The sequence below is a fragment of the Trachinotus anak genome, unplaced genomic scaffold (assembly GCF_046630095.1).
Source record: "Trachinotus anak isolate AG129_WGS33_773 ecotype Australia unplaced genomic scaffold, CSIRO_AGI_Tana_v1 ptg000031l, whole genome shotgun sequence".
NCBI lineage: Eukaryota > Metazoa > Chordata > Actinopteri > Carangiformes > Carangidae > Trachinotus > Trachinotus anak.
This window is the reverse complement of record NW_027273882.1, coordinates 3,089,669-3,117,638: the sequence shown is the minus strand read 5'-3', so window position 1 is coordinate 3,117,638 and position 27,970 is coordinate 3,089,669. Positions and strand designations below refer to the sequence as shown.

The window sequence follows — 27,970 nt, the reverse complement described above, 5'->3', positions numbered from 1 at the left end:
AGACAAACAAAACACACCATAGTGTCCCTTAAAAATCAGTGAAAACCAATTACACAAACTGTGATTCCAGTACTGTTGAGTACAAGCTATTTTGATGAAAGTAGCATAATATAAGCTTTTTCTTTTTCCCAAGATTGTCACTTTTCAATGTGCACTACGAATCATTTTGCATGTATTGTCTCAGTATCACACATCTGCTTTTGTAAATATAGTAAACCTATTAATAGAATGTGAGTCAAAGCTTATTTTGAGATCAGGATACAGGAGAAAAAGCAGGCAGCAAAGCAGATTTTATTAAATTATTATTAAAGATTTTATTCTTCAGAGTGTATTCCATGGTAACAGACACCTCTGTTCTTAAGGAATGTGTTATTGCCAATGCAAAAGACAGTAATGACGCATTTGAACACGTCATGCAGGCATCCCATTAGTTCACAGAAATGGCTCGAGGTATTGGCACTGCTCTGATCATAACCTTCTCCTCTTGCTAAATGCTGACTTGTCATTGGCACTTTTCGAAAGCCATCTGAAACTCACACCAGGGAGACACAGTGAGCGCGACAAAAACAGGATAATCTTAAAATCCAAAATGGCAGTGATGCAAGCAGCATGTTTCTTCCTCTCTCTCCTGCTTTTCTCCATTCACAACTTTTACCGACTTCTACTTAGCTCATTAGTTTACTCATGATGATTGTATTTCATGTGACTCATCTTTTCTTTTCCAGGCTACAGTTCAGTTTCATTCATAATTAGAAGAAAATAAAGCTCATTCTCTTGATTTCACCATCATTTTTGGTCCGTCTATGCAACAACCACTGGTTAAGAGAACAACCAAGTGAATGGTCTCTTATACCATTTAGATAAAATAAATCACATCAAACTTCATCAAACAGCCAACACCTGAACCTAAAAGATTTGGCTAGGTTGAAACAACAGCAGTGAATGTGAAATGGGCCACATAAAACCTGCAGGCCAGGTGTCGCTTCACACAGTTGATAACTTGCCTCTTATCACTATAAAAAGCAAATAACTTTCTGATGTGTGGGTTAGGGTAAGTAACATGAACAAGGCCCAATATGTTATGTGAAATGAAATAAAAAAAAGTTTGATATTATGCAGCTTAGAACAACAGCTGGCAAGTAGATGTTACATTCAAGTAAAAAACAGTTTGATTGTTGGTCCTTGATCCTATTGTATGTCATAAGTTATGGAAACCCAAATGGTCAAAATTAAATAGATATAATACATTTATTATTGAAAAAATTACAGCAGTAAATATAGATGAAATATTAAATATAACCTGTAAAATTGTCAAAGAGAATATGAAATACTTTTCACAATAAAAAGGTTATTTTCATGTTTTATTTCTGCAGTTTATTTTTATTTTTTTATCTATTTTGTCATGAGTGACCAGGCAATTAGTTTATTAAATGAAAAACAGCATTATGAAATTAAATTACTTGGAAAAATGGCATTTTGAAATAAAAGCAGACTTTACAAAAAAGGATATTTTCAAAGAATAAGAACTACTGGAATCAAATCTTTAGAAAACTACATGGAATGTTATAGTGAAAATAAGCAGGATAAAATTGCATTTCATGTTTCTGATTTGAGTTTAAAAAATACATTTGATTAGTTCACAATTTCTTGTTACATATATTGTCTGTATTAATTCATGATTATTTCATAATGTCATATTTTATTTATTTTATTTGGGCCTCCATACAAAGCAATGATTATTGGTTTTCAGATTTTTTTTCTTCTGACTTTGCAAGTGTTGAGTTTTTGAGATATCAGACACAGAGCACAGTAGTCACACCTGATATGCAAGTTTCATTGGACCTACAGTACAAATCAAAAAGTCCTAAAATAAAATAAAAAAAACCTAATAAAACTATAAGTCCACATTTTGTGTCGCATGTAAGACACCTAATTTAAGCCATAGGACAATTATTTAACATATTTTGGTTGTGTTTGGTCCTGAGAATCATTACAAATTCATCTTTTTCATTTGGCACCAATCACCCTGTAATGACACATCAAAAAAAAACTGCACAAGAAATACATTCGCCATTTTCTCATCAACTATTTCTTATGAAAGGCAAATTCTGGAGTTTGTTTAGCAGAGAAAATTCATTATTGACCACATATAAAAAGATGGAATAAAAACTACTCTCGGACATTGCAGTGAGTACAAAAAGGTGCAAAAGTCATACCTAAAATGCACTTGCATTTGTCTTTGTAGTTTCTAAGAAGGAACTGTTGTTATATTTCCAAAAGCACTGGTCTAATAATGTCTTTTTAAAAAGTCCACAAGAGGTAGTATAAATGTATAAATGGCTCATGTAAACAATGAATGGAACAGCCATTTGGTGACACTGTTGGTGGACACACACTATACACTGTTTTAAAGTGGCACTAGATTAATATGTGAAAAAACACACTCATTACAATACATGTTTTTTCAGGCAATGAGGTCTTACTCTAACTCCCAGTGCCACTTGAGGCTGATAAAGGGAGAATTTGCTAGTGCAGCTTTAAAAACAAGTATATCTTACAAATTGGAAAGATCAGAGTGCTCCAATTAAACCTTTAAAGAAGAAGTCTGTTTAAGTTGCTAAATCTAACACGTATCTTGTCCTGCGTGTCCTTTATCATGACACTGATACCATCGAGAGGCATATGGTTGTGAGAATTACCATCTATTGTACTTTTCCCAAAAAAAATACCCAAATGAACATGTTAAAGAAACTATTGCATTCCTGATTTGTGTGATTATAGTCTTAAAAGTGGCATTTCAGACCCGTGGTTGATAAAAAGGCAGCGCCTGAGAAAGACAGAAACACCACTTTTCCTTGTCATCTGACACTATTCTGAATGTGGCTGTAGGTCAGCCAATGGAAACCCCAAAATATTCTCAAATTTGGTACAGTGAACTCTAATGAAATCGTACACAGACATACGAGCTGGGTACGTTAATATACTGTGAGGTCTAATCAGTTTGGCCATTGTGTTTGAGTTCAAATACTGAGACTTAAAACATGGAGGAAGATGACTGAAAACAGAAGCTTGGTGACAAGCCGGTACACTACAGAAGCTCAGTATTTGGAAGGACTCAGTGAGACCCACAGCGGCTAGAAGGCCGCCTGGTCCAAATATCTCTCTCATTCTTGGAGAAGGATGATATCAACGTTGTCATGGACACCCTGCAGAAGCAACTCGCCCTGGAAGTCAATAATCTTCTTCTTCTTGGCAGCCTTCAGAGTGCCCACCAGCGCTTCGAAGATGTTGGCACAACGGTCGTCGTTGAACAGCACTCCAAACTTCACGCTGGTTTGACCGTCAGCATCTGAAAACATAAGTTAGCAACAACTATTAAAGTTAATTTCCTAACAATCCTACAATCTTTAAACAATAATCCTTATCATTATCATTAAGATAAATTACTTGGCATTATTCACTCCTTTCTAGTGTTGTGGTCACGCCAAAGAACAATAGCAGTTTGTTAACAAGAGAAATCAAATACATACAGTTTATTAACAGTGTACGCTGCCTTTTAATTGGCCGAATTGACTATGTCAGTGTCAGTATTAGGTTTTATTTAAACTGATGATGGCTTTATGGCTACAACCAACAAATGATTCATTACAAGCTAATCTGTGCATTAGTTTTATGACAAATTGATAACTTGTTTAAAATAAAAATAAAAAGATGCAGAAATTATGCAAATGCTCGTAATAAATCTTTAGATTGCTGATTTTATATTACCAACTGCACAAAACAATGATAATGAGTTTATAACAATATAAAGAAGAAAAAAGCTGCAAAAAGCTGGAACCAGGACATATGAGCATTTTAGTCTGAAAAATAAAACAATCAAGTGCCAAAATCGTTGATTGTTTTAATACTCAATTAATTGACCAGGGGTTTCAGCACTAAGCGGCTTTGCAGCAATTTTGCCACTGATTTGTTGGCACACTGTTATTCCCACCAAGTGGGAGATAGCTGTTGGCAATTCCCAATATGACATGGACACGGAATTAGCATGAAAGATAAGAGGCTCTACTGAGAAACTGAGCAGAGATGCACTCTTGCACTAGCACAAAGTTACATGACTAATAATAAGCACAAGCATACAATATGTAGATGTATATCTGAGAGGATGCACTACAGCTGCTGTGGTGAGTAGATAAAATTGACGTATCTACTGTGGAACAATTGAGCCCTCAACTTGAGAGACTCAATATCCATATAAGTTCACATAGGTGTGACCTGGTCCTCAAGTGTATTTTTGTATCCAGCATTAGGAGCAGTTAGATAGAACTACTGATCAACATCACATGACTGCATGTTTATTAAAATGCATCAAGACAGCCCAGTTATGCTTAAGAACTCCAAGAATACAGAAAGACTCCAGAAGAATACAGAAAATGAAATATGTCTCCAATGCAGAATCACAGCATGGACTCACTTTTACTGCCGAGTCGCTGAATCTCCTCCACCAGCAGATTTACTTCATGAGAGACATTCATTGTTGCTAGAGGGGGAAACAAAATTAAATGAACATTTTTGCAAATATTGTAAAGAAAATAGCCTTATCTTGGATTAAATCCTATGACTTCTTGAAAGGATTCATATAGTTTATGGGATAGGAGCAATTTCCATGGTAAATACCACTCATGAAGAGGGAGCACCCACCAAGTCAAACTCTATTCAGGATTGTGCCTTATTTAAATGCTGCGTTGCCTCCATGAAATAGTGAATGCCTTCGTAAATGCAGCATCTTATTCACTAGGGTCCATCCCTCAAATCGGCATAAATTTAATCCAGCGAGGAGGACTTGTTTCAATTGAATTTCCAATCCTCCTAATTGACATCATGGACACTTTGCGCAAACCTTGCTAGTATAAAGAAATTTGAGGACTATTCATTTAACTCAAATGAAGTGCTGCTTGGTGATCTAGTGTATGCCGAATATTCCGAAAGGGGATAGTAATTCGGAAATGTTAATTTAATTTAACATTTGATGACTGAATTGGATTATCAGCAACCCAAATTCCAATTTTGACAGATTATTAAACGCAGTCTAGGACTAAGATTTTCTCCTTAAAAGGAAACGGGGAAATACGACTGGGGAAGCAATACAATTGCAATTTTCATTTCTATCCATAACATATAGACAAAAACACTAACACAGACACCAGGTTTAATAGGACAACTGACTGTGCAGCATTCAGATGAACGTAACGAGCTACCACATGAATAGGGTGGAGTATCAATGCGGAAATAGAGAGTTAGCCCTCAGAGCTAGCCACCACAGGGCACAAACGCTTGTTGCAATCCAGTCACTTTTAGGGAGGGGTATTAATTCGCTTGTGCGGATTCATAGTCCACAGTTCAGTGGCGTTTGACACGACTTCAGGCACCACAGAAGATTTTTTTCCACTGAGCAGCAGACATGAGCTCGCCGGTAACGTTAGCTTCTAGCCAAATGATCTGCCGAGGGAGGACCGAGGAGTTGCTCAGATCGCTAAATGTGTAGAGGTGAAAAAAAATAAATAAAAATCAATCGAAGTCAACAGAGAGGAGGCTTATAAAACATTTGTGTGTACATATTTACCTTGGTTCTTCTAATCCCTCTTGTTTGTAGAGAGGTGATGGACGACTTTCTGATGAATCGGCACCACCGGCGGACAACGCTGCTGCGTTCAGTGTCAGCTCGGAAAGTTTCGCAACACTTACTTTAGAACAAATACTGAAACGTAAATCCAGCAAGATGGTATGTTGAAGTTGACGTTCTTGAAAAGTATACATGATTCATTTGTTATTATTTATTGGTAGCTATAAGGTGTCAAACTGTAGGCTTTTCTGTTTCACTGTCATGGGTTTTTTGACGTGTACAAAAAATTTCCCATAACACGTGAAAGCACCATAAAAGCCGCGTAAGATTCATTGTGACACATTGCGATGCTTTCATAGGCACGACCCCATATATGGCGAGGAAGCGGTAAGAGATGCCCTGCATAAAGGTTTACCTTTTCTAGTCATGACAAACAGTTGTTCCGTTCAGTTCAAAACTAAAATGGCTTTTGATCAGGCCGTTATAATAATAATTTAATGTGCTCAATATCTGCACAACTGTAGCCTACCTAAAGGCACAGCGAACACACAAGAACTCTGCAAGTGATTACATAGGTGTACATACTGAGCAAATCAAAATTGTTATTTTTTTCAGCACTTTTTTTACTGTGTTACAACATGCATTTATCTTTTAATTTATTTAAAAATAAAATAGATTCATAAAACTGGCATTTTAGGATTATGTCCAAGGACAGATGTCATTTTTACCACCAGGTGAGGGCTGACAGAGTTACAGCAGTGTATTTTATCATTTATTTGGCAAAAAAAAAAAAGAGTAGGCAGCATTAGATGATTCAAGGTCAGATTTACATGAGTAGATAGATTTACATTCCTGTCTACAGTACATTTGTAGAAAATCAAGTGAAAGGTTATATGTAAACAGGAAAGATAAGCTGACTTGTTGAGGACCTAAGATATGCCCTGCTGATCTCAAGGCCCTGTCCTGAAGAGGGTTTTTGTGTTAGTGTGTTTAATGGCCACCATTGTTTCAATGCTGGGCCTATGTGCTGCATATTCCTAGATATGCAGATTTAATCAAATTACAACACAAAAATCTGTGGTAGTAGTATTCAAACAAAGAAAATCTGAACTAGGAGCGGTTAATATGGCCCCCCCAGCAGGGTAAACTGGCCATGGTCTGAATATAAACACAATAACACAAAAATAAAATTAATTAATTTTTTAAAAATGTATTATTTTTTTATATGCATTAAATTGTCAATACATCTATCACCTCATAGTCATGGACTCAGCTTTTATTTTGAAATCACTCATCCGGGTCCCTGCAGGCCAAGCAAGCTCGCGCTGACCGGAGCCCAGTGACGTCACGAGACATCAAGCTGACCACAAATGGCGAGAGGTTAGACCGGATGTTAACAGGGTTATGCTTCAGAATAAAAGCTCTTTGTTTTAATGAATACATGCCAGAAGATTCTATTGTTAGAATAGACTTCTTAGTTGTATATGTGTTTGTTAAGTGCAAATATTTATTAAAATGTATTTCTTGCAAAATGGACTGTTGGCTCATTGTCACAATATTGTCTTTCTAAAGAAGTCAAATGGATTGTTTACTTTGTAAATAAAGACATAACACATGAATGCTGGATTACTAGGGGGCTGCAGAGTATAAAGATGCTTCTAGGCCCACAACAACCTCCTTTCCCGCTCCATCTATGTGTAATGTGAACAGTTTTTTCCAATGCGGAATACTGGTTGGCCCAAGCTTTGATGTTCGATCATTTGGATATTATTTAAGGAATACACAACATGAAATCACAACACGAGATGTGTGTTCAGGCCCCTCTGCCAGACAAAACACACCACCCACTGGAAGTCCTTTATCATTTCATTTTCAATAGTGCTTGTACAAGTTACTAAACAAATTCACAATTAATTAAATTACCACAAACTATTCATGTAATATATATAGTGTGAGGCCCCTCTATTGACCCCGATTATACATGGGAGTTTCTTTATTATTAAATGGTTGGCTGATTAATATTTAGTTAATATACAGAATATTAATATGTAACAAGTTTGATAATTGATTAATCATTTAAGTTTCTTCTTGAGTTAAAAACAGAAAAACACATGTTCCTCACTTGTTCCAGCCTTTAAAATGTCCATATTTGTTTTCTTCCCCAGTTGGTCAGACAATTACAATATGTTCACTGAGACCTCAGCTCACAACCACAATCTATAAACTAATTCAATTTAGACCTTAAAACTAGAGTCCCTCTACAAGACTGGGGGCATAGTTGATTTTGTACTTCATTAGTACAACTTTATAATTAATTAAATGGAATAAACCTGGGGATTTAGGTAGGGATCTTCGGTAACCCAGTGGTTTTGAGTGCCCCTGAACAGGTCTTGATTTGAAGAGCCGTGCCGGAAGTAGTCGGCTAGCTCTGAGTGGCTTGACGCTTGTAGTAGGAATGGCGGCTATGATCACCAGAGGAAGGAACCTAAAGACCCTGAAACTTTACGTCTGACGGCCCCGCAGAGGAATTCGTCTCTACCGAAACGCAGAAACGCCGTCCCGCAGCGGTTTAAAGGGGAGAGGAAGCGCCACACCGTGAAATTAAGGCGGTAGCTGTCCCGGCCGAGCGACTCGCCAGCTAGCATAACGTTAGTGCCGCTGACTTTGAATCAAGGTAGCTGTTAGCTCGCTGCTCTACTAGCCAGCTGTTGGCTGCTCGGCTTGGCTTGGCTGGCCCAACAAGTTAACTAAGTGATTAACTGTATGAAAACCTTCAGTGTTTGAATCGTGAAGTGGGGATCGGCTCTCTTTGTCCGCAGTTAGTATCAGGGACTTTTGCTGAGAGCGGGATCAGACGACAACAAGTCGACTCGACGCGTTGGGAACGTTATTATTCCTGCTAACCTCTACGTTAGCTAGCGCACCAACGCTAGCTAAGTTGGGATCCTGAAGTCTCGCCCATTTTTGGATCCTGCCCCAGCCATTGGCTAAGGGCTAATCAACGGCCAACTAGTCTGGTTTTCAGGTCCGATTGGTACTACGATGGAAAGTCTAACGTTGAGTGATGTCGAACAGAAATATTACTCGGATTTGTTCGTTTATTGCGACACGGACAACACGAAAAAAGTGGCTTCTAACGGGAGAGTTCTTGACCTTTTCCGGGCGGCCCAGCTACCCAGCGAAGTTGTCCTGCAGGTAAGCTAGCGATAGCGACTGCCAGTTTTTAAAGTGTTATCATGAGACTGTGAGGCTGGGCCACGAAACGTACAACTGTGAATTGACATTTCACGAACTTGCCCGGCTGTCAGAGCTGACCTGTCAGCCAGTAAAGCTATCGTTAGCCTTGGTGGTTAGCAATGCTGCGCAGCAAAAGAGACACACCTTCTTCTGGCTAACGTTAGCCTTAGCCAAAGAGAGTAGGCAGCCAAGTCACATAGTGAACCTTGGTTTGAAAATTGTGGCTCAAATTAACATTAAAATACGTACAGCAGAAGTTGCTATGCCTGTTTTGGTTTGGGCATGTGTTGAACAGCGACATAATGTAGCAAATCCCGTCCTCAGCAGCCCTTTGCCTCAGATTGCTGCCCACTCTTTCCTGTCTTTTCACTCCATCAACATCTGCTTTTCTTGTTCGTTAGTAGGTTGAGCTGACATGTTGGGAATGCAGACCCAATGTTGCAGCGTCCATTTGATTTATAGAAGTTGTCACTTAACATAGACTGTCTCAAAAATCCATGGCAGAGGACTCTGTTTCTCACACAGACTTTGTAAATATGTGCTGACCCACAGATATATTTTGTCTTTTGTCAGATTATAATATTCATGTTGTAGTTGGAGCATGAATAATCCCATGCAGACCTTCCCTGCTCAGTCTGTTCACTGTGAGTTATGAGCAGCCAGTTAAACAGCAGCAGCTCATTCTTGTGATTTCAGGTCTCTCAGCAGGCCAATATTTGCAGTTTGTGAGTCAGCATCCTTTTCAAGGTCAACAAGGGGAGCTGTGTGGTGGAAGAATTAGGCAGTGTTGTAATCCTCTACTTTCAAAATGTGCACTGAACACTGCTGTGGCCTGTGAGACGCGTACAGCTACCATGTCATGTTGTAACAGGCTGAGAAAAGTGACTGGTGCTTTGTATCCACTCACACTCAGAATAAGTTCTTTGTCAGCAAGAAAGGGATCAGTCAGCTGTGGTGGGCTGTCTGTGTTGTGGCTCACTGTGCTGAAGGACTTGCACCTAAGGAGTCATCCTAATGTTATGAAGTTTAACTCCCTGGGTATTAATCATCCACTGTTTTCTAGCATCCACTTACCAGTCATGTCACACACTATGCATTAAACACTGTCACTAAAAAATGCTTTATTTTTTAAAATCATTTTCTGCATCACAGCTGCATCACAAAATACGTCAAGAGTTGCATGTGTTTGCATATTTTACATGGTCTTTGGAGAACCTCATTACGACAGAGCCAATGTTTACAGTGTTGCTTGTGGCTTCTATATTCTTATGTCTCTCTTAAATGTTTGAGTGAAGGCCAGTTCTTCTCGTCTCTTTATCAGTAATGGTTCATATCAGAGTTTCAGATGAACACAATGTTGTTAACTGTTCCTCCTTGTCCTTGTGTGTGGGTTTAGATCACAGAGCTATGTGGAGCCACTCGCCTGGGTCACTTCGGGAGGAGCCAGTTCTACATTGCCCTCAAGCTCATAGCCATCGCCCAGTCCGGGCTGCCCCTGAGAGTGGAAAGCCTCAACTCGGGTGAGTCTGCAGTTGAATTCAATCACTGTCACTGTTTGGCACCTTTTTTTTTTTTTTTTTTTTTGGCCTCTTCTCTTACTCCCAAAGCCCTGCAAACACCAGCAGGAACAGATTCCCAAAAAATACCATCTCATAACAGCCACACAAGGTTCTCTGGCAAGTGCAACAAGACTTTTCTTTCTTATTAAAATCTTTGGTTACATCAGGCGGTTCTTCTCTTTTTGCTGCTCCACACTGGTGAGAAAGTGTTTTTGTTTTAGAACCGAGAACGTATTGCATTTTAAGGAGATCATGTGACAGAAAGCAAAGGGCTTTTATTTTTTTAGATTTTTTTTTTTAAATATGTCATGTGCTCAAAGACTGATTTGGTTGTTCACATATGAAACATTTGAATTAGCCATTCACTAGGAATTACCAGGGTTAAACAGGATGAACCTAAACTTGGTAGCACTTCTTTTTGGGGTACAATTTATATGAAAACTTACACATAAATGTTTCAAGCTCCAAAGAAAGCAGTCTTTGTTACTAGACCAGAACAAAAGACAGGCCTACACATGTAAAAAGAAATGCTATCAGTGGACAAATCACCTGTTTAATCAGTTGGTCATTAATCGCAGAGTTGGTGGTTTGATCCCCAGGTCCTCCTGTTCAGATGCCCATGAGAAACCCCAAAAATGTTAATCCCTTTCAACAAGAACATCTTATAAGAAATAATTTCACACATTTAATGCCAGCAATTAATGCCAGCAGGTTGCAGTTGCCCAATGTTTGAGCAGCTTCCGCCAGTTTCTGTTTCTTAACTAAATAGAGCTTGTAGTGTAAACCCTTAAGGGTTTAACTGCAAAGTGGCATTTTTCTTGTTTGCCTTTGGTGCGACTTGTCTCCAAAAAACACGAGGGAAGATGTCACACACTGCACCAAGTGACTTGTTTGGGTTGCAATATTGCAACATGAAGTTGCGGGAATCATTTCATAATTTGATTTTAAAAAGTATATATAAGGAACCACAGTGAGCAACCACTTCCTTATAGCAAAAATGGACATGATGTACAATGTGATAGTTATTGCATTTGAGGATGTTTCAACTCTTAAACTCTTAAAGTTGATGCTGTGTCAGAAGTAGACACAGTGAGTTACAGATAGAATTGAAGTGTTCATTTTCTTTGTGTTTATTAAAAAGACTAAAGTCACCTTGGTCTGGATGAGATACAGAATTGAATTGATAGTTAAATCATTTCAGGAGCTAAAGCTAATTCAGAAAAAAAGTTGGTTTCAGTTGCTGTGTGCTGTCGAGGAGAAGACATTCAGTTGTGCACATTGGTCGTGTCTTTTCTGCTGGTTATTTCATTTTCACTTGTGCATGCACATATGTTGTACTTTTATATTTCAGTGACTTTTAGGGCTGCAAATGATAATTATCTTCATTATTGATTAATCTAACAATTATTTTATAATTTTATAACAATATATAGCTAATATTAGCTTACTGTGGATTTATCAGTATCAGTGTATGCCGATAAGTCACAGGAAACTGTTACTGGAATGACAAAGATTTGTATGTTTTGAAAACAGTGTCCAGTAACCATTTTATAGTATGTCCACCAGAGACCACTGACAAGTAGATTTTTTTCACTAAAATCTGTATCAAGATTTTTATTTATGTAAAAAGGAAAAAGAAAACCTGCCCCAGCAGCGTAAACATTTTACATTTGATCAGGGCTAAATTAGGAGAATCCAGTAGGACACAAACCACATTTATTTCCCAGTGGGTGCTGTGAGCTTTTAATCAGATAGTAGGTAGATAATAGTTTTTATGTATGTTTTATACATCTTATATTTTTTATCATATGCCTGTCTGTTTCACTAGTTTCTGTATTCCTTATTTAATTAGTGACTTCCTTTTTAAATTTCAAAATTTAATAATTTTAATATATTTTCAGTACTGTAATGTTTGAACTTTTTAAACTTCTACATGTTGTTGTCAGTCCTGTGGCAGAACAAGAGTAAACGTTCTGTTCTATTTTCATTCTTTTGCTCTTACAATCGGCATCATACAGATCCACGGTAGAAGACACAGGCGCGCCATTCACTGCAGCAACAGTGTCTTTAATAGATCACAGTTCAGGGTTTGTTCAGTTTGAGGAAGCAATCCTGCCTCCTCTGAAAGGGATACTGTCACGCTGTTGTCATTATACAGCTGTTATTTTCTGCCTAAACACCCATAAACTACAGCTGATTGCAAAAAGGGTATTCTGGGAAATGTAGGGAGACACATAGACCACCAAGAAATGATGATATCTGACCATTTGAGTGCAGTGGAGAGTGATTTTGTTTTTTGTGGTCTTCAAGCTCCTTTTCTGAAATCAATATGAAACAAACCTTTCCTCTAATCCTCTGAATGGACTCCTGTCTCATCAGTCAAAGACCTGCCGCTGCCCAGGTTTGTGGTGGGGAAGAACGAGGCAGAGGCGAGGCACGCAGCGCTCTACCAGGACACAGACAGCCAGGGTTTGTACCCAGCCTCTGCTACTGCAGTAATACCCAGACCACCAGGCAGGGGACACCAGAACAAGAAGGGTCCACCATCCTCCACTTCACTTCCTGTCCATGAGGTCATCCAGCCCCTGGCACCAAGCATAGAACCACAGGTGTGTTATTCTACTATTCCTGTGTAAGCATGACTTGATTCATAAATCCATTACGTAGATAGACATTAAATGAAGGTATAGGTTAAAGCTTGGGGTTGCTCTCTTTTCCCACAGTTAGTTCTGCAGTAACTGCATTTAAAATGGACATTACTATTATCTATCTTTTGGGCAACATAGTACACACATTTTATTTCCTGCCACAGCTGAAACCAGCTGTTACTGAAGATATGCCACTGGAATACTGCTGCATTTCCTGTGTTTTTTCCTGTGTATGTTTGATTGCTTTTAACTCATGACACTGAAATTTTCTGCTGCTGGCTTTTTCTTTGCCAGTCAGTTATATAGACCTCCTCCTGAACTCTTATCTATGTGCATCTATTGTGAAATGCTCACTTAGTGGTTGCTTGAACATCCCATATCAGATAAAAAAAAGCTTTTGAAGCAGCACTTATTGGCCTTTACTTGGTTTGAATGTGGGACGTTCAAGATTGAAACCTTGTAGTAAGACAGTGGTGGCGACACTTGTGCACACTGGGCTTCTGTAACTTCAGTGTGTGTCAAATTCGAGAAATAAGATTTATCACGTGTCTGGTCTTCTTATTCAATTTAGTTTTTATTTTTACTGAATATGTATCGTGTAATTTGTGTTTCTTTCCATTACCAGCCCGAACCGACATCCCCGGTGGTCTCCCCTCACCAGTCTCCCCCCACCTCCCCTCACTCCTGGAGGAAACACAAGCGGCAGCCCAGCGGAGGAAACGCAGACAGGCCGCCGGTGGTGGCTGCAACTGGAGCCGTGTGGACGCAGTTCAGAGAACCACAAACAGGTAACATCCACCCACCCACTGCTGCTCAACAGCAGTTTCTTAATAACACTAGTGCCATGTTCACAGTGTTGTTAGTGAGTTTAGGTCAGCAGTAAGGTTCAGCCGTGGGCCAGTTCTCTTAGCATGGTTCACTGGTGGTGCCAGTGTTTTCCAGGTATGGGGGAAACAGCATGTATGTAATTTGTTTAAGAATAAAAATGATTAATTAAAGTGATCCTTTTAGGATTCTGAACAATTAACTACCAGAAACTGATGACTGTAAGAGTTACAGCAGTGTGTGTTATTATTTGGCAGAAAAGGCTTCATATGCAGATGTAGTTTATGTCTGGAGAGTAGACACTGTCAGATTAATTGCGATTTACGTGAGTGTTGTATGTATTAAATTCTCTCTACAGTACATTAGTGGAAAATCATGTAAAAGTTTTAGTGTAAACAAAAAAGGCGAAAACCAGATCTGGCCCCTCAGCCACTATTTGCCCACCACTGATTTAGCTGATGTACTTGTATCTTTTTTTAAAATAAAGTAGAGCGTCAACGTTCAAGAGCAAATTCAACAGCAACTACTTTGATGGTTGATTATGAGTCATTTTTGTCAGGAAAAAGTACCAAAGTTCTCTGGTGTCAGTTTCTTCAGCGTTTCACTTTTTCTGTCTGTTGGTCAGACAAAAAAAGACATTTGAAGATTTCCCTCTGAGACGAACTTTTGTTGCTCTTTCCTTGTTTTTTTTTGTTTTTTTTTTTAAGCCAAATGATTAATTGAGTCATTGAGAAAGTAATCAATAGATTAATTGACAATGAAAAGCAAAGTTGTTAGTTGCATCTGTGAGTTAAAGTCAATAGGAAATGGTCCCAAGTTGAACAATAACAGTTTCCTTTGAGGGTTAGTTGAGTAAAATTGATACTGACACCGTAGTTCTGCAACTATAGCAAAGAAGAAGCAGCATTTCCCTCACTGTGGGCCACGGAAGATGATAACAAAAACATCCATAATGAAAAAATGTGAGACACGTGGCAGAAAAGTTGCCACTGGTCTGGATTATAGTGAAAAAGGAAGTCAGCATAATGAAACATACTGGTTGTGTTTATGTTTTGCAGCTTGCATGTACTGTTTATGATGCTTTCTGAGAAAAGCAGTTACTGCAGTTAGTCATTAGGGGAACAAAGTGGACATCACATGACCTGTGGCCTACTGTAGTCAGCACAAAATGTGGTGGAGAGAATCCAAAAAGGAGTAATGTGAAAATAATCTTTTGAGTTGCAACAATTAAGCAAATTAGCTGAGCAATAGAAAATTGAATGATAGTCAATAAATCATCAAATTTGTTCCAGCAAAAATGTCAAACATCTGCTGATTCCAGCTTTTCAAATATGATTGTTCTAAGCCTTCTTCTTTGCTAATAACACCTGCAGTATATTTATTTGTGTTGAATGTGTTGTGACTATACATCTTAGATTCTTCCTCCCTCCCAGGTCCAGTGTCCGGTGATGGCATGTGGTCGTCCCACTCGCCGCCTCCCCCAGGTCAGGAAAGTTGGGTCAGTTTCACAGCAGACACCCCGCCATCCAGCACGCTCCCAGCAATGCATCCCTCGTCAGTCCAGGTGGGGCAGCACTTTGCTTTTGTCACAGTCTCAATTTTCCCAAAACATTGCAATTATAGTTTGTGCAACTGACTTGTTGTTGCTGTAATTTAGCTTCAAAGTGCTCTGCAGGAAAGCAAACCTGCTCTTTTCTTCTAGTTCTTATAAAGATGAACAAATCAGGCCAGGATTCACCATTATCACCATTTGCTATGATGCTAAAAAATGTAAGGGCTTTATTTTTAATTTAAAAAAATCAGCATATCTTTCTTTCCCTGATTTACATCCACAAAGGACACAGGAAAAATGAGCTTGCATATCGGCGAAGCATGCATTTATAGCCTCAGGACACACCAGTGGCCTCCAATAGATAATACAATTAATTTAAATTAGCAGGTTGCAAAAATGCTGTGTCAATCATGATGGTAAACATCATTGACCTCTTTCATCAGAGGGAAAGACGCCATCAGACACTGCAAACATAAAGCATTAGGTATCATACTAACCACAGTGGTGCTTCAGACATCAGCCAGCATTGTATATCAGTGCTCCATCTGCCAGAGCTGCGAGATTGAATCTCACGCAGCTTGTGTGACATTGCTCAGACAAATCAAGAAACTGTGAAGGCTCCTGCACCCGGTCGCTAATTTTAGACAGCACGCTGGGTTTGAGCTTCTTACATAATGTTATTTAATTTGTAAAATTGTTATTCAGAGCCAAATAACATGTTTGGCTCAGAAAATGGGAACTGATGATGAGCTGTCTGTCCTACTAGTCCAGTTTCTCAGAGTTATGTAGAGTCTGTGGTATAAAAAAAGTAAAACCTTATGCTGTGCCACCTTTGTATCACATCCTTAAGAACTTGTAACAAGTTTTTAAAGACTAGTACAGTCACTAAAGAAAGGGGACTTAAATAGATAAGAGTTTTATCCTAACCTGCTTTACTGAATTATGCCTTTAATAATTTGTCCTTTTAACTTCACCTTTACCACAGGAAAGCACAACGATACGAACAGTGGCCTCAGCAGCAATGACCAACGAGATCCAGCGACAGTCCAGCGGCTATGATGATCCGTGGAAGATCACAGACGAGCAGAGGCAGTATTATATTAACCAGTTCAAAACCATCCAGCCCGACCTCAACGGCTTCATACCTGGTAGGGAAATGCATAAACACACACACACACGCAGCACAAGCTCCTTGTAAAACAGAAATCAACTGAATCCTCTCCTTCATGTTTCCAGGTTCAGCAGCAAAAGAGTTCTTCACCAAATCAAAACTACCGATATTGGAGCTGTCACATATTTGGTGAGTTGTTAAATGTGTCGCCAAGACGTCTGAACCGACTGTGCACCTATTAATGGACTCGTTGACCATCATATCTTTTATAACATGGCGGTTGGATGACAGTAAAAATCTGCTCAGCTATTTTAAAAGTTCAGTAATTAAGTAATTATTCAACTTGATGTGGTAAAACTGTTAAAGGCTCTAGTACATTTGGCAGGGGCCTCCAGCCACCAGCCTCCTCTATCAACCTGCCATTGTTTTGAAGGCGGATAAAATGTTCCTGGATAATTGCACAGTTAATTACTACATATCAAAAACCAGTTGTCAGCTCACATTACTGTTCAGGCTTGTTTGCATAGGCGCAAACCTTAATTTCAGTTGTCACAGCTTGTTTTGAGCAGGATTCGTGACTGCTAGTATCATGAGCTCTGCAAACTGAATGTTGTATGGAACAGGGCTTTTGTGTATAAATGGGCCATCTGCATAAATACTGATGCTTCCTGCTTTCATGCAGCCAACACATCTGAACTAGTCGAAGCAGAAGTGGACTTTTTGAATAATATGGGGGAAGATAAAGTCAGATTTGAAAGGCAGCAGTCTTCACAAACCTGATCCACTTTGAATAAGCTCTGTGAGGCAGCTTCTGTCGCCATTGTGATGCATTTGGTCAGGACTGGAGACTCACTCATTTGTAATGTGTGTTTTGAAGGGAGCTGTCAGACTTTGATAAAGACGGAGCGCTGACCCTGGACGAGTTCTGCGCCGCTTTCCACCTGGTTGTGGCCAGGAAGAATGGCTATGACCTCCCCGAGAAGCTGCCTGAGAGCCTGATGCCAAAGCTGATTGACCTGGATGACTCAGCAGGTACACAGTCTTACTCTGGCTCTCTCTCTCTTTACTGTTGCTCCCTCTCCTAATTTCTCAACGTCAGGTGTCATAAAACCTGTCAGGTGACAGCACTGCAGTGTGCAGAACCTGCCTGTTTCTGGTTATTGAGCTGTTCTTTCCATGATGGAGCTGCTTGTTCTGCTGCCTTTTAACATGACGTCCACTCATTAGCTGATGGCAATTAACAGCATGTTGATTTGGCATTACTTATTAACTTGTTGCTCTATTATAAGATAATATCAGAATAGCAAAGAAGGCAAAATTGTTTCCTGTATTTTAAAAGTTGTGGCCACACACGATGCAAAATTCTTTAGGACAGACACAAAAACAAAAACTGTTGGGGTGTCGGATTTCATCCTTTTAGCCATGGACTGCCAAATCTAATAACTGCAGAGTGTTTGTTTATCATTGCTATTTAGAGTGCCTGCCAAAGCTGCTGTTTCTAAAACTGCTGCTGCTTAATATTATATCCTCTGGGGAGCAGAGGTTATAATATCAGAGAAACTGCAGATAGTCACAATGGATGTTGATAAACAGCTTCAGTAATTCACGTTTCTGCCACGACTTCCTCAGCCTCCAGTGTCCCACCTCCATGCAGATGAGTTTTCAGACCTTTGTAAGCTTTTCTGTTCCACCTCAGTTTGTCATCTTTAAATCTTGCTGCAGATTGCTGACTCTGCACCACATCTGCCTGTGGTATTTAAAGGAATAGCTCAACATTTGGGAAACATGCTTATTTTCTTTATTGACAACCTCTAGAGGAGAACACGGCTACTACTCTCATATCTGCTTGACGAGTATGAAGCTATCGCCAGTTGCCAATGACCACCTGACGTCTCCTTGACACTGAGAGGAAACTCCATGAAGGCACAATGCACAGCCAAGAAATGGTCCGGCACATAACCTCAGCATGTCGTTTTCACACTTCAGTTTTTGTCGGGATTAAACAAACAAGTGAAAACCTGCCAGGCTGCCTGTGTCCCACTTCTTCCTGTCTGTGTTTCTGAGTTAAGCTAATCGCCTGCTGGCAGTAGCTTCATATTACGGTTCAGACATCACAGAGGAATCTTAATACATCAATACATTTACAAATATATCAAACTATCCCTTTAACAGTGGTTTAAAAAAACCTTCATTTCAACACAAGAGCACATGCAGACCAAAGTGGTTTTTATTGACACAGATTCATATAATTAGTTTGTATTTCTCAGGTTTGTTTGACTGACAAAAGATTTTTTAAATCCCTATTAGAGCTCTGTTCCTTTGAATGTTGTGTTCACATGTTCACGATTTTGCAGTGTATTTATCACATTTGTTAATTATCTGAGGCCCATACATATGAATCTAACCTGTGTCGGATATTTCCTACACAGAGGTCCCGGAGCCAACTGCTGACGTCGGATACTCGGGCTCCCCGGTTGAGGTCACCCCCAGCAAGTCTCCCTCCATGCCTTCACTCAACCAGGCCTGGCCAGAGATGAACCAGAGCAATGAGGTTCCCACATACACACATGGTTACTCATTGTACTTTCACACATACTGTAAACTCCCACATCTGTTCGCTTTTTGCTTGAGTTTGATTCATCTGGAGTAATTGCTCAGGGTTAATTAGGCGACTTTGCCTTTTTCTTTATCCATCCACCATGAATTGATCGCCACTCCAACCTCTTCATCACCAAACATAATTACTGATAATTCACCACCTCTTCTCTTACTTCTCGGACTGTGGTGGCTCTGTGCGAAAGTCAGCGATGTCTGTTTAGTTCCCACGCCGGCTGATGATGTCACGTCACCACGTCGTCTTTCAGTGACTGGTGATGTCACATTACAGATGCTCGTGGCTCAGACTGATGATGTAATTGTGTGATGTCACTGCACTGGCTGACTGACGTGTTTTTTCTCACTGTCTGTCCTGTCTCCTGCAGCAGTGGGAGACGTTTAGCGAGCGCTCCTCCAGCTCACAAACTCTGACCCAATTTGACTCTAACATTGCACCAGCTGACCCTGTAAGTCAATCACTTAGTATGCATGGTTTCACCATTAATGGACGGACATTAACCCTCTCTGGATCTCTCTGCATTCTCTCTCTCCCTCTCTCTCCCTCTCTGAATCTCTCTCTCTCTGTCACTCTATCACTCTGTCACTCTCTCTGTGCATGGTGTTCTTTCTAAATGCAGTCTGCTGCATCAGCAGTGGGTAGCGTGTGTTGTGATTTGGCTGGCTTAGCTTCTATTGGACATCACCTTTTTTTTCCTACAGTGACATCCACCAATCACTAGTGCATTTGCAGATTGTTACAGATAAATGTTTCCATGTATGGTCATTACTGTAAGTATTCAAAGTTGTGTGGTGTTTTGTCATTTACTGTTAAACTATCCCAAGTACTTTGTGAAGTTTTTTAAAAAAATTGTCTCTCAGGCAGATATTCTTCTCCTTCTACCAATAACTAGCTCTGGAATGGCTCTGCACAATTAATGTGATGAAAAGTGCAGCATTGACTACCACAATTTGCAGGAGTGTGCATCTTTTTGAGATTGCTTTTACGTGCTCAGTAATTCTGGGCAGAAATCCCAGTGTAAAAATCACTGAGCAGAACCTAAACAATGACATAAAATGGAACAACAAATTGATGATCTGCTTTTTTTTTTTTTTTTATATCACACATAGACTCTTTAGTAAGAGGGTGTAACACACACAGAGGCTCATGCAGTTGGGGAAGAAGTATTCAGATCCTTTACTTAAGTAAAAGTGGCTACTGAATTCTTCAATATGAAATATTCCATCACAACTAAAAGTTCTGCATTGAAAATGTCACTTGAGTAAAAGCATGATGGTATTTTTTTTTAGAAAAATAAGTTTTGTTTTTTTTTTATGAAGAGAAATGGCTACTGTGATTTTTATGGTGTTATTTATTATATCACTGGATTACTGTTACTCATGCATTTATAAAGGAGCATTTTAACCTTGTAGTAAGATGATTTGAACCATTTTATATCTTGTTGACTAGTTTAATATAAGGCCATCATATATTTTGTATGTAAAGTATTAATCTGCAAATTCAAGTAATTTACGCTGAGTAAAAGTAAAATCTCTACTTTTTAATTATAGTGCAGTATAAAATGGAACAACTCAAGTATTAGTGCATCAGATTTGCACTTAATTGCAGTACTTGTGTGTAGTTATATTTCACTTCACCAACAGGCCTCCATCACAGTGACATCTCAATGAGAATGGTCAGTGTATATATATGCATTTGACACACAGCAGGGCTGCTACTTGTCAAACCAAGTAATGATGGAGATGGAGGCAACTCCTCAACAATTGATGATTATTGTGCACAACAAATCACATCTCTCTTACTGTGAAACTCGTCTCTGTCCCTTCGTAAATCTGCCTGTCTCACCTCGCTGTCGCTTTTGTCTGTCTTGTGTCCTCCAGGACACAGCCATCGTTCACCCAGTTCCCATCCGGATGACACCCAGTAAGATCCACATGCAGGAGATGGAGCTGAAGAGGACCGGCAGCGGTGAGAAAGCCCCTGGCTTCATTTCTGATTGTCACCATCCTGATTTATAACTGAATATGAATGAATATTGTTTATTAGAGTGTTCTGCACCCTATCTGGTGCCCAGCCTGTGTGTCCTTACAAGACACATAACCTTAACCATAACCTTGATGGCAACATAACAAATTATCACATACACTTCCAAAATTATTATGATGTTCAAATATATCAATTTTGTAGGATAGAGTGTCCTCTAGCTTCCTCTATGAATCTTGTCATAACAAAAGTCTCTACATTAATACGCCAACTCATCACAGCATCAGACATCCAATCAGGATTCTTCAATTGAATCTTGTCAAACAAATATTTCCTTTAATCAGAGTAATCACTCTTTGCCAGTGTAATCACTTTATCTCATTATGCGTGTGGATCTTTACAACACAAGCTCTGACTGCTGTTGTAGATAGAGTTGTTAGGAGCTTTACATAACTTACGGATGTGATTTAAAACCAGTGTGAAACCTGCATAAATAAATCTGATTCGAGCAACTGAGGTTTGAAAACATCTAGCGCCAATCAGCACAGTCAGTATGAGAGTGTATGTTTAACGCCTTAGAACATCGTGTGCCTTGCTGAGTCTGCAACACTGGAAAGGTAATGATAACCCAACAGGCTGTCATTTTTTCCTCAGTAAACAGAAACTGTCTTTAAACATAATCAGACAGCACTTTCTTTATTCATAAACATGCAGTGGAAATCTGTGTCCTGTACAGATGACTTCAGTGGACTCAACACTGTTTGCTTCCCTGTTGTTTTGCTAATCTTTAGACCACAACCACCCCACTAGTCCTCTGCTCGCCAAACCTCCAGAACTGTCAGAAGAAGCCAAACTACCTGCCTCCATGAAGTTTGTAGCCGCCAACACTGTAGGTGAGTGAAGGACAATCTGCTGCACAAGAGAGTTCAACGCTGAATCAAAGCTTTATTTCTATATGCTACAAAAAAAAACCTTTTGAAAGCACGCAAAAAAAATAAACAGTAAAAGAGGTGTGTTTTCATCAGCATGGGAGAAATGAATAAATCAGCTCCTTTAATGTTATTAATGCAGCATATATTAGTAACGAGGTCCAACTGCTCAGTGTGCTCATGTTGTACTGTGTTGATATGATATTTCTGTGGACTTTGTGTGGTGAGTAAAACATTATTAAAAGTTTTATATGTCAGTAGGTTGACTAAGTGTTTATTTTGTCTCCATGGAGGTGATGGTTATAGCAGCTCAGACTCCTTCACGTCAGACCAGGAGCCAATCACAAGACAAAGGTCAGTAGTTGTCACAGCTTTTTTTTTTTTTTGGTCATGTTCAAAGTTGAAATGATTTGCAAATTTTGAAAACAAATAATTTTTTTCAGTCAAGCAAGCGAAAGTTGAAAGTTTGGTCAGACAAAACAAGACATTTGAGGATGTCACTTTGGGTTCTGTGGTTGTGGGATTTTTTTTTTTGTATTTCTCTGCATATTAATTGATTAATTAAAAAAAATTACCTGCAGATTAACAACTAATGAAGTCATAACAATTTATATTTAAAATATTTTCTCACACCATTATAAGTCACTGTTTTCAGTGAGTTTAGTTGACCATCTTTTTCACACCATTTTGTTTGGATAAATCACACTGTAAAAATAGGTGGAGTGAAAATTTGTATCTCAGCCATAATTCCAGAAACATAAATGTTTGTGTTCAGGTCTCAGTCGGGTACGTCTCCTGAGGCTTTGAAGGTGGTCGCACCTCCTCCGCCTCCACCTCGCCCTCACCCCTCTCACTCTCGCTCCTCGTCCCTGGACATGAATCGTACCTTCGCTGCCGCATCAGCCGCAGGGCAACCACAGCCCTCCACGATAGCTTACCCGCCTGCTGTGCCTCCTCGACCACTGCCGACACAGGTCAGACAGACACCAACAAAAATAAATAAATTCAAAGTGACTTTTCATATCATTTATGTATAGTTAACCCAGTTTTAACAGCAGTAACGATGGGTTCAAGGACAGAAATTCTCTCTTCTCCTCCCCGCAGACATCAGCACCGCACACTGGACATCGTGTGGAGACAGAGGCTGTGCCGGGAGGCGGGGCAGTGCTCACCACCACCTCGCCCCAGCAGATTCCCCAGCAGCCCAATTTCGCAGACTTCAGTCAGTTTCAGGCCTTCGCCGCCTCTGAACAGCCTTCCAGCCTGCCGGAGGTGGACAAACACAGTGATGCCGGACAGGTAAGTGTCTGTCTGTATTTCTACGCAGCCGTTCATGGTAAATATTTAATGAATAATTTCTGAGCTTTGCAAGTCAGATGAGTGACATTATGAGAAACACCCAACCAACACCCTGAAAGTATTTTCACACAGGCACGCTGACAACTGTCTTTTTATTACCAGTTTATGGTCAAAGGTTTCACAACAAATGAAATGCATCTGCATGATGCAGACATTGAGCCAGTAAAAGCCAGTTTATGCTCTGTCAGTACTAGCTGGAATCTAAAGTGTTCACACCTGATCCAAACTACCTCACTAGAGGACTGACACACAATGATCCAATTGAGCTGTTGTTTTTGTTATATTCCGCGTCTGGGAGGCTGTTTGGTAGTTTGGAGTTTGACGTGTCATTACTTATATAAATGATTTTGTGTCCACAGGGGGACAAGGCGACAGAGGGAGCTGGCCCTTTGAGAACAGTGAAGAGTGATGGCCAAGCAGATGAAAGAGCCTCAACTACTGTCAACTCTGTATGTTAACATCTTCTTAAATCTGCTGCACAACAGATTATCTAAACCCTAAAAACAATTATTACACCTCACTGAGTGGTAACTGAAAAATGCAGATGTATGTCATATCTTTTGTAAGCACATGGGTCAAAGTTCAATGCAATTGTTTCTTTGCCAACTGTTAAAAAGACACAGAGGAGCAATGTGTTTTTATCCCACTCAGTTGCATATATTTATGTTTGAATTCCCATCAGATCAAAGGTTCGTCTGGTCCACTAGCTCCTCCTCCCAAACCCGTACGTCGGAGGTTGAAATCTGAGGATGAGCTGCGACCGGAGGACGAGCAGCACGGTCCACAGAAATCAAACGTCATAGCTGCTGTCCTGGCCACTCAGCCCTCCATCCCCAGGTAGGAGCCGTGGCTGCCTGGTCCATGAGACTTTCGAAGGTCTTCTTAAACAGGAGTTGTTATTTTTGTACGTAGCCCGTTTTAAGTAAAAGAGTGTGTATTTGTGTGTCTTCAGGTCAGTAGGAAAGGACAAAAAAGCGATTCAAGCTTCAATCAGAAGAAACAAGGAGACTAATACAGTGTTGGCAAGACTTAACAGTGAACTGCAGCAACAGCTGAAGGTATGGAGGATATGCACTTCAATGTTTTCTTTCTGACTCTTTAAGGCACAAAAAAAAAAAAGTCACTTGTTACTCTTCATCTTCCAGGACCTGCTCGAAGAGAGGATATCTCTGGAAGTCCAGCTGGAGCAGCTCAGACCTTTCTCTCACCTTTGACCAACGTGAGGAGGAAAACTCGGCTGTTCATCCGAAGCAAGGCTGTGGGCCTCGGTGTGACTCACCCCTCCATCCCTCCTTCGCTCCCTCCTACCTTCCTTCCCTCCTACCATCATCCCGGCTTTCCCTTGAGGCTCCGACCTGCCGCAGGGCTCCGTTAAAAACGTTCACGCTCAATCACACAGTTATCAATCATAAACCCGGAAGGACTCGAGAGCACAGTCTTAACTAAGAGAGAGGAGGTGACAGGAGCGTGGGGGGATTTTACAAACTGGCACTTTTCAAATTTTCTCTGAAGAGAGGTGAAGGTGAGGATGACAGTGAACTGAGAAACGGTTTGGAGAAGCAGACAAGACGCGGCCAACGCTGGTGTCTGATTACTTTACTCTCTGAATGACTGAAGAAGAAAGGCGGAGTGTGTGAGTCACGTGTTTGTGTGACTGTTTGTGTATTTGTGTTCCTGTTCAGTGACTTAACTTGAGGCTAGCATCAGTATGTTTGCTCTCTCTTGGGATACGGACTCTGCCACACCAAATTGAAAATCAGGCAAATTTAAAGAGACGACTTTGAAGTTTGCTGAAATGCTGTCTTTCTACGGGTGAGATGAGAAGTTCTATATGAGTCTTATGAGTTTGAAGTGCAGAGGTGAAATCTGCAGTTAGCCTAGCTCAGCATAAAGACTGGAAGCAGGGGGGAACAGCTAGCCTGGCTCCCTCCAAAGCTTAAAAATTGCACCTACCAACACCTCTAAAATTCACAAATTAACACAGTGTTTCTCATTTGTTGAATCCATACAAAAACACAAATGTAAAAACAATAATTTATGGTTTTTAGGGGTGCTTCACGCTACAACTATTTCATCTGACTGGGAAGGAAAGTGAATAAATGTATTCCCAAAATGTTGAACTTCTACTTTTTCTTCTTGCTTATTGGCACGACATCTTTCTGACTGCTATGAATCCATATTTAAAACTGGACAACAGTCATGGAAAACATCTCTGCTTTAAATATAATCTCTTACTAAACATTTGCCTCCTGAATGTCAATGGCTGTCCACGATTTTGAGTTAAAAACAGAAGGCAGAAACATGCTACAGCACATATTAGACGCTTTGAAAACCGAAGGAAGTCTACAGTAGGAACCTACGTCTGCCAGTAAGCAAGGACTGCAAAATTGGCTTGTTTTTGACTGGAATTTGGTGTGGTTGGTCTCCCCATTAAAGCATATTAGGCTACCTCCAGACAGGACTTCTTTGTGTGTGTGTGTGTGTGTGTGTGTGTGTGTGTGTGTGTTGTGTGTTTGTGTGTTTGTGTTTGTGACGCCTTTTTATGGCGTCATCATCATGGTGAAGGTTTTTTTTTTTGTTTTGTTTTTTTTTTTTGACTCATCCTGTGACATGAATTCAGCAGACAACCATCTTCTTACTGCCCCTTGAAGTCTACATATGTATGTGTGTGTGATGGTGTGACATGATGAATGAATGCTGTGTTTTCTGTTTAGTTTTTTTTTTCCTTGCTGTTACAGTGTTGTGTGGGGATTGATGTGACTGAACGGATTAACTTTAATGCCAAATGACTGAACTCTCACTCTGCTCTCTCACCTCTACTTGAGCTGTGTTTTAAAGAGAAGAAAAAAAAATGCAACTTCATTTCCCTTCCTACAGGTTTTTTTTTCTTTTAACATAGCTGTGGCGCAACATTTCAACTTTCCTTTGAACCTCTCACTCTCGATTCCTGAGGTTATTTTCAGTCTCACCTGGATGGGGGAAAGCATTTAGTCAGAACAAGACATTCACTTGAAGGGTTTGAAGATTTTTCAGCTGCTTGACTGCAGGAGGTGGCGTTTATGAAGAATTGTGTTGCTGATGAAGAAGAAGTTTTCCTGTGATATTTCTGCTCAGCAAACACAAGTGCACAGATGATAACAGATGGTGCAGAAAGAGATGATAACTGATTTGAAAATACAACAGTTTTCCACCTGGGCAGTCGGCTCTATGCAAGTACAGGCGATACATCTCCACAGACCAACTATACTTAGCTGTTTGTACTATGATAGTAGCAACTGTGTGAACAGTAATAATCTGGTTTTTGTATCGTAGATCTTCCAGAAAAACCATCTACTGTATGTTTGTGATTCATTTTGCCTTTTTGTTGTTGATTTTTTTTTTCGTACTGACGAGCAGTCCACTCCCCCCCCCCCCCTCTCCCGGCTTCAGAGGGAAGTAACCTCCAGATCAGTGTTTTATCAGGGCAGTTTCACCTGAAATCTGCAAGATGAAGCTTAACAGGACTACAGATAGAGACCAGTCAACAGAGTGGGAGACCTGAATGACCCGACAGCACTTTGAACTTAACTTCCCCCTCCCTCCTTATTTCTTTTGTATTTTTATTTGTTAACTTGACCTTTGCTTTCTTTTAACCTGCATGTTGTTTTTGTCTTTCACATGTATTTAAAAAAAAAAAAAAAAAAAAGAAGATGCTTTAAGACGAAAAAAAACAACTGAACCACTCGAGTTTTATTTCTTCAGTACAACCTGGAAACTAAGATTTTTGTGCCAGTGCCCTAAAATATCCTGTCTTGTTTGATAAATTCTTTTTTTTCTTTTCTTCTTTTTTTTTTGTGTGTGTATGTGTAACTGTTTTCTCCCTGGAGCTTCCTGTGTGTTGGTGAAGAATCTGTCTTCTTCTAAAGCCTTACTCCCCCGACCGGCGTTCAGGTTTCCACGGTGGCTGACTGACCTCTCTTCCTTGTCGTATCAAGGCTCGCCTTCTTTTTTCTGCTGTTGAGGATGATGATGATGTACTTTGTGTGTGTGTGTGTGTGTGCAGGCGTGGGTGCGTGTGTGTTATGTTGTTTCCAGACCTGGAACTAATACATTGAAAACCCTATTAAACACCTTCATGTGGGATTGATTTATGTTTGCTAGCACAATAGCTCTCTCCTCATCCCTAAACCCAAAAGGCAATCCATGCAGGCAGAAGCAATCAGTCGTTAACAAAGTCTTTGATGGGATTTTGAATGCTATTTGCTCCCAGATCTGTGTTGTATATTGTACATGATACACACTTTTGGACTCATATGTAAATTTGCATTAATTGCTGACTAACAGCGAAAGAATATTCTATTTAATTCCTTCTCTCTTGGCTGTGGGATCCTAGATGTTAAACTGCATGGATGTACTGTATCTCTGCAGAGTCAACTAGCAGCTGTGTGATTTTTACACAAAAATAAAAACGGCACAATATTTTAAACTTTGCTCTCTTTGCTGACATCTTCATTTATATGAGAAACTGGTCTGGTATTTGAAAACATAAATAAA

The 27,970-nt window shown here is 39.8% G+C and overlaps 2 protein-coding genes across 3 annotated transcripts; one reads left to right on the top strand and one right to left on the bottom strand.

Moving 5' to 3' along the window:
- Window positions 1-289: 289 nt before the first annotated feature.
- abracl (ABRA C-terminal like) lies at window positions 290-5,755 on the bottom strand. Its single transcript, XM_071468018.1, has 3 exons — window positions 5,621-5,755; window positions 4,472-4,537; window positions 290-3,349 (listed from the first exon to the last, which is right to left on the bottom strand). Exons 2-3 carry the CDS (start codon window positions 4,530-4,532, stop codon window positions 3,165-3,167), a joined length of 246 nt encoding a protein of 81 aa, XP_071324119.1. The 5' UTR covers window positions 4,533-4,537; window positions 5,621-5,755; the 3' UTR covers window positions 290-3,164.
- A 2,298-nt stretch (window positions 5,756-8,053) lies between these two features.
- Window positions 8,054-27,125, top strand: reps1 (RALBP1 associated Eps domain containing 1). 2 transcript variants are annotated; one of them, XM_071468012.1, is made up of 19 exons: window positions 8,054-8,815; window positions 10,254-10,377; window positions 12,796-13,025; window positions 13,690-13,852; window positions 15,323-15,453; window positions 16,427-16,589; window positions 16,678-16,741; window positions 17,430-17,584; window positions 18,982-19,103; window positions 19,534-19,614; window positions 21,047-21,134; window positions 21,941-22,042; window positions 22,372-22,432; window positions 22,854-23,052; window positions 23,183-23,377; window positions 23,797-23,886; window positions 24,120-24,274; window positions 24,390-24,495; window positions 24,583-27,125. In XM_071468012.1, exons 1-19 carry the CDS (start codon window positions 8,663-8,665, stop codon window positions 24,649-24,651), a joined length of 2,451 nt encoding a protein of 816 aa, XP_071324113.1. In that variant the 5' UTR covers window positions 8,054-8,662; the 3' UTR covers window positions 24,652-27,125. The 2 variants fall into 2 exon arrangements, with proteins under 2 accessions (XP_071324113.1, XP_071324114.1); XM_071468013.1 differs by lacking the exon at window positions 19,534-19,614 and having other exon boundaries at window positions 8,067-8,815.
- The last annotated feature ends 845 nt before the right edge of the window (window positions 27,126-27,970 follow it).